This window comes from Ochotona curzoniae, unplaced genomic scaffold (genome assembly GCF_017591425.1).
Source record: "Ochotona curzoniae isolate NIBS_2020 unplaced genomic scaffold, NIBS_Ocur_1.0 scaffold_2476, whole genome shotgun sequence".
NCBI lineage: Eukaryota > Metazoa > Chordata > Mammalia > Lagomorpha > Ochotonidae > Ochotona > Ochotona curzoniae.
Genome location: NW_024467095.1, coordinates 20683832 through 20695139, shown reverse-complemented (window position 1 = coordinate 20695139; position 11308 = coordinate 20683832). Strand labels below are relative to the sequence as shown.

At 60.8% G+C, this 11308-nt stretch overlaps 1 protein-coding gene across 3 annotated transcripts; it reads right to left on the bottom strand.

Annotated features, from left to right (window-relative positions):
* Positions 1 to 376: 376 nt before the first annotated feature.
* Positions 377 to 11016, bottom strand: ZNF467 (zinc finger protein 467). 3 transcript variants are annotated; one of them, XM_041002298.1, is made up of 5 exons: positions 10663 to 11016; positions 8503 to 8578; positions 8059 to 8175; positions 7344 to 7457; positions 377 to 4331 (listed from the first exon to the last, which is right to left on the bottom strand). In XM_041002298.1, exons 2-5 carry the CDS (start codon positions 8534 to 8536, stop codon positions 2806 to 2808), a joined length of 1791 nt encoding a protein of 596 aa, XP_040858232.1. In that variant the 5' UTR covers positions 8537 to 8578; positions 10663 to 11016; the 3' UTR covers positions 377 to 2805. The 3 variants fall into 3 exon arrangements, with proteins under 3 accessions (XP_040858232.1, XP_040858231.1, XP_040858233.1); XM_041002297.1 differs by lacking the exon at positions 10663 to 11016 and having other exon boundaries at positions 8503 to 8949; XM_041002299.1 differs by lacking the exon at positions 10663 to 11016 and having other exon boundaries at positions 7344 to 7475; positions 8071 to 8175; positions 8503 to 8949.
* Between the last annotated feature and the right edge of the window lie 292 nt (positions 11017 to 11308).

Sequence of the window (11308 nt, the reverse complement as noted above, 5' to 3'; positions counted from 1 at the left end):
CCAAGGACAGGGATATGCTGCCTCGTGGAGCATCTTCCAGAATATGCAAAATCTCCAACGCGTCTGGCACACGGCGGGGCTCATGCAATCTGCTGCAGGATCCGCACGCTGTGCTCACGCAAGAGTCCCACAATGTTTACGGAAAGCAAACATGGGGATAACCAACATAAACGGCGCTTTCGTGTGTTTAATTATAGAAGGGAGGAGATTTACTTTTCCACCGGGATTGTAGACTCAGTGTCTAAGAGAGCAAGTGATGTGATGGGGAGAGGTTGTGATGGGGAGAGGGGAGCGTTTAAACCCAGGGGGGAGTCATGAGGACCCTAGAGGTGGACTTCTCTGCTTGGGTCCAGCCACTGGTTGCCAAATCTTCTGACTTTTGACAAGAGAAGCTAGAAGCCCATGTGAAATCTCTAGATATACAAAACATGGGGGTAGGGTGGGCTTATTTCTGTCATGTGATCACACCCACTACCTCTGCCTGGAATCACCGACTCACTGTTGGCCATGAAACTAAAACACTCACCTGTACCCATTCTTCTCCGCTGGTGGTAACAAAGGCTTCCTGTTCAACAGGCACTCCTCACCTGTGGCCAGCAGGCATTGTCTCCTACCTGCTTTAGGATTTCCCCCTTTCGTGATCCACTTCTGCACCCCAAATCCTACCCCAACTGCCATCAACACCACCCACTCCGAGATTGACTGGCCACTGCAGAATCCAAAGGCTGTGGATGTACGTAGTTCACACACGCCCCTACAACCTTCTGCTGCTCCCTCGGTCCAAGAGGGCCTTCCCTGGCTCTCAGGAGGTGTTTCTGTTCACTCCTGGCCCACAGGCTTCTCTCGATGCTACTCCCAAAAGTTGGGGTCCCAAGGGGTTCTGACTCCTGCTTCTGCCAGCAGCACACACCTGCTTGGGAAGATGGTCCACTAACCCAGAGCTTTAGACACACACACACACACACACACACACACACACACACACACACACCTATCTCCAGCCCAGGGTTCTGGGAGCTCTGCACCTCCTGCCAGTCACACACTGGCCATGCCAGCCCGGCAGGTCCAACGCTGCTCCCTCGGCTCTGTAACCGAGCTCACAGAATGCTACCACCACCTGCTCATTCATGCACAAGTCTGTCTGCCTCCACTGACTGCCCCTACTCCGCTTCCCTCAACTGTCAACAAGACCAGCACCACCTGCCCCAAGGGTGTCCGTCTCCTCTGCACAACCATGGTCCAGGCCACCACGGCCACCAGACCCCTGACATACAGGTTTCCAGCCTTACTCCCTCGAGCCAGGCCTCCTGGTCATGCGTGTGAATACACAGAATCTGAAGGTTATGTGGAGGTGCCAAGATTCTGCCGCGCCTAAACTCTGCTGTGCAACCCCCAAGGCTGCACTTCCTCCAGCACAGGTGTTGCTGGTCCTTGGGCCACTTCCCTGGCTTCCAGTCCTACTGGCTGTTCGTTCCGGCCTCACGGCACCACGGGCCTGCATACATACCGCACCGTCCTCACTCACATCCTTTTTCCAGACCTCAGCCTAGACGTGTCTGCACCATGAGAATCCCCTCGACCTTTCCCAGCTTGAGAGGTGACTTCCCTTGCAGCCCAGAAGCCCTCTTGCCTTGCCTACTGCTATGCCCAGGGCTCAGCAAGGACCTGGCCCAGACTAGGCAACTAACACGTACTTGCGAAGGTCACTGTTGCTGCTGGTGGTGCTCCAGGGGACAGGGTCTCAGGCCTCATCAACTTCAACTCTAGAAAGTGGATACCCCGGAAAAAATGGATGCTGTGCTCAAGTCCTCCATGAGGCAGGGAGGGAGAGGGACCAGACCCAAGAATGCTTATTCCCAGACCAGCCTTCCTACCCCCTCATCCTCCCCTTGCCCTCACTGGGATACCCAGTACTCAACCCCTTCGATCCCCACCTCTGCCCCCTTGTGCCCTTTGCAGGCCTTCCTAGCTCTTTGCCAGTTGTCTGGGCATCCTCAGACTCTGCCCAGGCTGACAGAGTGCAGTCACTCAGGACCCTGGCTCATGCAGCTCTCAGTTTGAAAGTGAGCTGCGCAGGCGACCTTGGCCTGCTCTTGCTGTCTGGACCCCTCCCCTTGGCTGCCAGACCGGCAGCAGGTGAGGCAGCCGCGCCAGAGCCCTTCAGCAGAGCTGCGCAGAGTCCAGAGCCCAGGCTGGCGTGCCGTCTCCATGGGGATGGCCAAAGGGCAGCCTGCCCCCTCTGCACTTCCTTCAGCTGCTCTGCTGCATCTGCCACGAGGGAAAGTTCTCCAAGCTTCTTCCTGTACAACTCCTCACTGAGGGTCGGCCACTCTGTTTCATGTTTTACGTTTTGATTCGCAAGCAGTCAGCAACAGCAACTGGCTAAGACAGAAAGGGCAGTGGGGCTTGGGGACAGGCAGCTGAACAGCAGAGTTAGGGATCTCCCCATTTCCCCCATTACTGACAACCCAGAAGCTCCTGGCACTTGCAGTTAATAGCCATATCCCCGGCTGCACAGCCCCGGCTATGCCTTCTTTGGCCATGCTGGGTGCTGGAAACTGTCAGCTTTTCTGAGGGGGTGTCAGGGTGGGACTCTCCCAAGACCTGAGGCTTGAATGGCTCCCGGAGGGGTTCCCTGTGCACAGGTATCCGCTAGGAACGGTCAGAGCCAGGCTTTGCCCACTGCTTACCCTGGCCGGCAGGGGGTCTCAGGCATCAGGCAGCAAGCCCAGGTCCTCGGGCTCACAGCCCGGCGGGGGGAGTGGGGGGACCTCTCCAGACAAAGGATCCTGGCAAGAAGCAGGCTCAGAAAAAGATTGGAGGAGGCCCCACATCCGTTGCCGTGGGCCAGGCCGCGGCCGAGAGGTCCGCTTCTGAGGAGGAGCGCGTGGCTTCGCCGTGGATGCGCTGGTGCCGCACCAGGTGCGTCTTGCGGCTGAAGCTCTTGCCACACTGCAGGCACGGGAAGGGGCGCGAGCCTGTGTGGATCGCCTGGTGGCGGATCAGGTTGGTTTTGGAGCTGAAGCTGCGGGCGCAAATGGCACAGGCGTGGGGGCGACTGCCCGTGTGTACCGCCTGGTGGCGGCCCAGGTGCGACTTGCGGCTGAAGCGGCGGCCACACTGCGTACAGGCGAACGGCCTGGCCCCGCTATGCGCCCTGGCGTGGGCGACCAAGTTGGGCCGGGAGCCGAAGCGACGGCCACACTGGGCGCAGGCGAAGGGTCGTTCTCCAGTGTGCACGCGCCGGTGCCGCGCCAGGTGCTGCCCGTGAGCGAAGCCGCGGCCGCAGTCGGAACAGAAGAAGGACCGGTCGCTAGCAGGTGCGCGCTGGGCAGCCGCGGGGCCCGAGCCGGGGGCACAGTCCGGACCCCGGGGAGCACAGGCCAGGGGCTCGGTCGTGGCAGGGTCCACCGAGGCGCCCAGCGCACACTCCTCACACCCAAAAGGACGCCCCTCATTGCGATGCAGACACTGGTGAGTGGCGAGGTTCTTTTTCCAGCCGAAACTCAGGCCGCAGTCGGAGCAAGCAAAAGGCCTGGGCCCCGGAGGGGAGGGGGTGGGTAATGCAGCAGGGGAATGGGGCGAGGCGGGAGCTTCGGGGGAAGGCTGGGTCCTGCTGGCCGCCTCGTGCACCCTCTGGTGCCGCACCAAGTGCTGCTTGTGTGTGAAGCTGCGGGCGCACTGGGCGCACTGGTAGGGTCTCTCGCCCGTGTGGATGCGCTGGTGTCGAATCAAGTGCGTCTTCTTTCGAAAGCGTTTCTCGCACTCGGTGCAAGGGAAGGGCCGCTCGCCCGTGTGGGTCTTCTGGTGGGAGCCCAGGTGTATCTTCTGACTGAAGCGCTTACCGCACTCTGCACACGGGTAGGGCCGCTCGCCCGTGTGGGTGCGCAGGTGGCGGGTCAGGTGCGCCTTCTTGCTGAAGCGTTTGTCGCACTCAGAACACGGGAAGGGTCGCTCGCCGTGGTGGCTGCGCTGGTGTAGCAGCATGTGCGTGCGCTGCGTGAAGCTGCGCCCGCAGTCCGGGCAGGCGCAGGGACCCTCGCCCCGGTGCAGCCTCTGGTGTAGCCGCAACGTCAGCTGGTCCCGAAAGCGCCGCTCGCACTCTCCGCAGCCGTAGGGCTTCTCCGCGACCGGAGCCCACCCGGCCAGGGCTAACCCACTCAACGCCCCTGGTGTGCCTGGCTCCAGTTTGTATGCAGCCGCCAAGTGACCCAGGTCAGGCGCAGGAAACGGGTTGGGCAGTAAGGACAGATGCTGGGGCCATTCCACTTCCTCTTCGGCCTCCTGCTCCTCATCCTCGACTTTGACCTTCCGAATCATCCACTCCTCCCCTGAAAACACAAAACAGAAATAGTCTAGCAGGCCCCAGGCTGCAACACGTATTCACCAACTGGCTGCCACTTCCTGGAGCCCGGCAGTCCGGCTTCCGCTTTCTTCTCTTTTTACCCCAATACCCCTGGGAATGAGCCAAGATTCCCAAGCTCCTCTCTCGGCGCCCCTCCCATCGTCTCTACAGCCAGAATTACTGGAGACAGCCCATCCTCCCCCAACACACACACACCTGCTTTACTCCCAGGCTTGCACTTCACTAAAAAGCCTTCCCAGCCTCCTTAGCAGTCACTGCTTCCCTTGAATAAGAATGCTGCTCACCAGGTCTCCTAATGGCCACTCTGGCTCACGCCTCTATGGGGACCTCCCCAAGACCTTCCTTTCTGAAACCAGTCTCCCCGGAGGGGGGGGGGGGAGGTGTTCTTTGCTCCCAATTGGTTGATTCCCGAGCCTCCCCTGGCTGCTGTGAGCCCAAACTGTGACCTTCTTCCCCCAGCACGATGCCCTTGGAACCTTGACCTCTCAAACAGGTGGCTTCTCCTGCTCTCCACCTGACCTCCAGCTGCCAGACAGCCAGGGCATCCTTCTAGTCCTTCCTGCTGTCTCTCAAGCACCCCAACATGTCCCCGTAGCAACTCCCTTCCTTCCTATTGAGACAGCCCAAAGGGAAACCACAGTTTAGGAAAGGAGGCTGAATTTGACACAACTTGGGGAACCCACGCAGGCTGTCAGCTCCCAGCGGGGCAGAGAGCGCCCTCTAGAGGAATCTCGTCCAAAGGTAGACTTGAGTTTCCGCATAACTTGGACAAAACGCAGGGGGCAGGGCCCAGGAATCTGTTCCCTTTCTTGAAAGCCCCCAAGGTGACCATGTGACTTCCTGCTGGGCGAGACTACCCTACCCACCGACGGCCGCCAGGACACCTACATCCAGTTTACTTCTGGCAATCCACCGGTTCCCATCAACTGTCTACTACTTAGACTGCGGTTTGTGCTAGTTTCCAACTCTGGAACTATCACGAGATCCTAACTCCAGCTGAGCCACAGAAGAGCCTGACAGAATAGAGACTTTGCTGCATCCAAGGCTCACCCTTAACCTGGTCCAACTTTCTCGCTTGTCTCAAACGTGAACCTTTCATGACAGCCTCGCTCCTCTTTTGACCTTGTCACATGTCAGCTTGCCTGCTGAAAAAGTCTCAGCCTAGAATGTCATCCCATCTTCCACCCACCTCTCCTCAGAGCTGAAGGGCCCACCTTTTTCAAAATGCGATACAAAAAATTGACATGGGGGGGGGGGGTCCTGACACTGTGGCACAGTGCGTCGAGCCACCGCCTGCAGATCAACATCCCATATGGGAACTGGTTCTATTTCCAGCTGCTCCACTTCCCATCCAGCTCCCTGCTAACGCACCTGGAAAAAGCAGAAGAAGACAGCCAAGTCCTTGGGCCCCTTGCACCATTGTAGAAGACCCAGAAGCTCCTGGCTCCTGGCTTTGAATCGGATCAGCTCTAGCCGCTGTAGACATTTGGGGAGTGAACCAGGAGGCAGAAGATTTCTCTCCCTCTCTCCCCGTAACTCTACCTTTCAAATGAATAAATATATCTTTTTTATGTAAAAACATTCAAGATTTTTGACAAATTCAATGCATATTTTAAAATTACTTTATTTTCATTGGAAAGGAAGATTTATAGAGAGAAGGAGAGACAAAGAGAAAGATGCTCCACCAACTGGTTCACTCCCCAAATGGCAACAATGGACAAAGCTGAGTCAATCTGAAACCAGAGGCTAGGAGCTTCTTCTGGGTCTCCCATGCAGGTGCAGGGTCCTAAGGCTTTGGGCATGCTCTCCTACTTTCCCAAGCCACAGGCAGGGAGCTGGATGGGAAGTGGAATAGCTGGGGCATTAACTGGCGCCCATATGGGATGCTGATGCTTGCAATGTGAGGATTAGCTAACTCAGCCATTGGGCTGGGCCCAGGATGTGTTACTACAAACTCCTAGGTCATTTACTAGTAACACTGTTATATTTACTTGTCACCTGCCTTTGCAATGTTCCTCTCCTTGTCCCGATTCCTATGAGTGTCATCTCAGCTAAATTTTAGCTTCTGAGCACAGACAGTTTGCAATCCAACAGCATCTGTCTTGATCATGTCATGAGTGTGAGAATTGCCACTATTATATTTACTTGTCACCTGCCTTTGCAATGTTCCTCTCCTTGTCCCGATTCCTATGAGTGTCATCTCAGCTAAATTTTAGCTTCTGAGCACAGACAGTTTGCATTCCAACAGCATCTGTCTTGATCATGTCATGAGTGTGAGAATTGCCACTATTTGTTGAGCATTCACTACAGATCAAGCCCTGGACACACCCTGATGCCAACCTTCGTAACCAAGACATTGAAGAAAGCAAAACACCAGAAGGCAATACAGCCTACCAGAGAGCACTTAGCTGGGAGATGTGGGACAAGAATTCAAACTAGGCCATCTCATCCCATACTTCCTAAATGTCTGTATACTGTAGACAGCCCATTGGATATGTGACATCACTCAGGCAAGAGGGACAAGAACTGTGCTGGGGGAGAGAGGTGACACATGGGGTTGGGGAGTGAGAAACAGTGATCTGAAAGCCTTGGGAGGGGGTGACGAGTTGAATACAACAGACTTTGGATCGTTCTAGATCAGTGGGTGTTGGCAGGAAGGCACAGATGGGAAAGGCTGATCCATAACACCTTTTGTCTTCATGACAGCTGCTGAGCAAACATGAATTTGGACCGAAAGAGATGAAGAGGGGGCATGAGGACTTCTGAAGGGGGTCTGGGGTGAGGGTACATTTCTCTTGGGGGTGGTCTGCCCCTCTGATTCCCCATGTCCACAAATGTGAAATCTCCTTTGGGATCAGCAGAATGGTGCCAGGGCCTGAATTCCCCTTGGCTGGGAATGGCTGTGTCCAGGGGTGATCCACTTCAGCCCTGAGCTTGCTAGAGCCCCTGGGGGAACGCACGGAGGGGAACAACTCACCTGGGCAGGAGCCCATGGGCTCAGTCTTCTGGGGTGGGCACAGCTGGCCTCCAAGGCAGGAAGTCTCAGCTTGTTCAGTGTGAGCCCCCTCCTCGGGTCTGGGAGCTTCGGGTCCTGGCAGAGAACAGGGTACTTCAGGGATACTGGAAGCACTAGAGATGGGTGAGGGGCCCCACCGTGCTAAGAAGCCCCCAAGTCAGCTGGCATGTGATACCTGCCTGGGGCAGCCTCAGACTCCCTCAAGCCCAGCACCTGCTGAGGTTGTACAGATGCAGAAAGCCGCTGAAGTTTCCAGAATATGTAAGTGTGAAGCAGTGCCAGCCTGAGGCTCCAAGAAGCAGGGCCGGGGACTCCTCCTCCAAGGTCCCCCTTTAGTTCATGGGAAATCAGGTGGGAAGGGCCGGGCAGAGCTCCTACCTGAGGCGCTGTGAAATCTCTCCTGCTAGAAGCTCCTCCCTGCTCCTGGTCAAATCCCCACTCAGCTCACCTTCTCCAGCCTGCAGGGTCCCTCCCTTCTGCCCCTCCCCTCCTCCCTGGCAACAGCTTCAGTCTTCCCCCTGCACAGGATGTCCCATGTTCTCACACAGCTTATACATGTGTTTACTGTAATTGCAGTGTGTTGACTATGCACTCATGAGAGGTAAGCTCCCAGAGGGCAGGGGTCTGGGGTTGCTGCTCTCTGAGCCCCCCTCCCCTGTCCCTGTCCCCACCTTACCTGGGTGCACGCCCAGGGTCTGCTCTTCCCTGGAAGAGGCTGGCTGCTCCGGGGCTTTGGAGGACCCCTCCCTGGGCTCACTCTGGGGGGCCAACTCCGGCTGACCCACAGAAAAGCCTGTTGCACACACAGACAGTCGGTCAGGGGTGCAGACTCTGCCTGCCCAGCCAGCCCCAGGGGCTTTCCCCAACACTTAAAGGATGGGGTCTCCTGTCAGCAGGGACCAGGATCAGCCCAGGCCCCCTAGCAGGCTGGCCTTGCGCACCCTCAGCAGCACAGAAGGAAGATGTGGAATGTACATGATGGAGTGGGGAGAGGGGTGCTAGTCCCACAGCCCCCCAGTCCTCTTCCTGGGGAGTTCCTCGGGGTCTCGGGGTTTCAGGCTCCCACGCTCTGGGGGTCCCCACGCCCTGCTTCCCCTCCCCCCCCATTCAGCCCCCTCACCCAGGGAGTTGAGGGCCTCCAAGGTCTCCCTCATGGCAACCCAGAGCAGCTCCTCCTGGGGATCAGGCCACAGACCCTAAGAGAAGAAGAGCCATCTTCAGTCTTCTTATGCCAGCCTCCACATGCGCCCTGGCCCTGCCCCTCCTCTACCCCAGCAGCTCTCCCCTGAAAGGTGTGTCTCGAGGCACAGCTGGAGGAGGGGGCAGGCTGGGATGGCCTGCAGAAGGAAAAACCACCTTGAAAACACCGAGGCCGACCCAAGAGGAAGGCCTTGAAAAACCACTTCTGCTAGCTTGGGTTCAGCACCGGCGAGCAGCAGCCCCCAGCTGCCCTCAACTGGCAGGTGGCAGAGCCAGTCTCAGACCACTGGCCCCTCCACCCCACCCCACCCCACCCCGCATTTGGCCTTCACCCGGGGCGCTTCCACCCCTGCACCTTGGGGCCTTTGCCTGGGGGGCTTCACCATACCCTGGGCCTTGCTGGGGGGCTCCACCTACACCTGGGGCCTGGGGGGCCTCCACCCCTATACCCTGGGGGCCTTCGCCTGGGGCGCTTCCACCCCCCCTCCGCATTTGGGGGCCTTCTTCTGGGGGTGCCTCCACCCCTGCACCTTGGGCGCCTTCGCAGGGGGGGCGCCTCCACCCCTACACCTTGGGCGCCTTCGCCTGGAGATGTGCAAGGCTCATTAGATGCTCTGGGGAGACGCTGAAGGGTGGGCGACCAGGGTGGGTGGTGGGAAACTTCATCTCCTAGGCCCTGCAGCTGTCACTGCGGGGAGTTGGTGAAACCCGAGCCAGCCAGGGGCGGGGAAGGAGTGTCACTTTAGGTCCCCCGCTGGGAGAACCCCTGGTAGGGGGGGAAGGGTCCTTGCAGAAGTAGGACAGGGCTGTGGCGTCTTCCCTAAACTCCTCCCTAGAACCCATCCCCCGCGCCCTCTGGGCTGCTCTAGGTCTCCACGCCCGTCCTCGCCCTCCCCCCTCGCCCAGGCAGCTCTCCCTCCATCCTCCCCTCGCCCTCCGCCTTCCGCCCTCTCTCCCCGGAGCTCCTCCCCGGTCCCACCCCCGCTCCGCCCGCCAGCCCCCTCCGGTTGGCCCTCGGCGGCCGCCGCCTCCCCTGACCCTCCACTCGGGGCATCCTCGGCGGCCGCGCTCCCCGCCCCCCGGCCCAGGCTGGGGAGTGGAGGGGGGTCCCTCCCGCTCCAGCCCCCTCCCTTCCTCCCCCCTCCTCTTTTCCTTCCTCCCCGCCGCCCGCCCGCCCCCTCGCAGCTCCTCTCCCCCACCTCACTGTCCCCTCCCCTTCCCCCTCTTCCTCCCCCGCTCGGGTTTCTCTTCCTTCTCCTTCCCTCCCCGCACCCCGGCTCCCGCCTCTCCCCTCCCCAGCCCGTCCTCCTCCCGGCCTCCCTCCCTCCTGCAGCTCTCCTTCCCCTCCGCGGCCCCCGCCTCCCTTCCCCCCTGCTTCCCCGGCAGGCTCTCGCCGCGCTTCCCTCCCCTCCCCTCCCCCTTGCAGCCCGCGCCCCGGCTCTCCGCGCCCCGGCCCCTCCCCGAGGCTGGGGGTCGCGGGTCGGTCCCGGCTCGCCCGCACCTTCTCACCAGCCCTGCCCCTCCCCAGCCCGCCTCCCGCGGTACCCCAGGCTCCTGGAGACGCCTCCCCCTCGGCGGCGCCCCCGTGCCGATCTCTGCTCCCCCTGCACACACACACACACCCCGACTTCTCATCCCCCCTCCCAAGTTTCTCTCGCCGTCGCCCGCCGCCTCCGTGCGTCCCCCACCGACACTCCAGGTCCCGGCGCCTTCCCCGGCTTGGGCTCACCTGTCAAGCGCCCTGCTCTCCGGCCCCTCCCCAGCGGCCCGGGGTGCCGCGCCACCTCCTCCTCCTCCGGGTCCCCTTCGACCCCCTCCCACTCATCCCCCTACCCCCGACCCTCCCACCCTTGTCCCACCCGCCCCCCTCCCCGCCCTGCCCCCGGGGTCCCCGTTCCCTCTCCACCGCTGCGCACCCTGCGCGCCCCGCCCTCCCTCCCCAGGTCCCAACCCCTGCCCGCGCCCCTCCCCCGCCGCCCGCGCCCCTGCCCCCGGGCTGTCACCTGCACCCAGAGCGTCGCTCCTCTGCTCGGGAAGCGGGGCGGAGCCGCCGGCAGCCGGGAGCCTCCCCGGCCCTTACCTGGCCGGCCGGACGCTTTACCCGCTTGCTCGCGGTGGGGACCCAGGCGCCCCGGCCTCCTACCCTAGCCGGCTCTGCTCACAATGGCGCCCGCTGCCTGCTGCTCGGGTGCAGACTGGCCGAAAGACGGACGGACTGACAGCCCCGAAACTTAGCGGGGAGGGGAGAGGGGAAGACGGCGGAGGGAGAGGGCGCGGGGAGGAAGCGGGCGGGGAGTCCCGGGGGCTGCAGGCGGGGCGGGGGTGTCCTCCGGAGTGGGGTCGCGGGGTTAGGGTTTGCAGGTGATGGTCGGGAGAGGTACGGCGCCCGGGAGTAGGTGACGGAAAGTGGGAGCTCAGGACCGGAGCCGGGAGGAGGGAGAGCAGGCTCCGGAGGAAGGGCACCGGGGCTGCGAGGGAGGGTGCTCGGCGCCGCGAGGGAGGAGCCGGGGAAAGGTGGAGCTCGGGCGGGGAGCGGCGAGAAGTAGGGGGCCAAGGGGACGTGTTGGGAGGGGGGGGTCGTGTGAGAGTTACGAGGACCCGCCTGTCCCCGCCCGCCACACGGATGAACCCCGAACCCAGCCAAGCCCACACCCTCCAGTCGCAGACTCGACCCAAAGCCCGCGGCGGGTGATGCCAAAGGGGAGAGGGCTGTGCCTCCCGGGCCC

Bases quoted from the DNA above. Each gene is read 5' to 3' on its own strand.
- ZNF467 (XM_041002299.1), bottom strand. From the start codon at position 8,536: ATGAGGGAGACCTTGGAGGCCCTCAACTCCCTGG. The intron at 8,176-8,502 runs GTGAGGGGGCTG...TGTGTGCAACAG, and splicing joins GGAGGCCCTCAACTCCCTGG to GCTTTTCTGTGGGTCAGCCG. The intron at 7,476-8,070 runs GCGTGCACCCAG...GTATCCCTGAAG, and splicing joins CAGGGAAGAGCAGACCCTGG to TACCCTGTTCTCTGCCAGGA.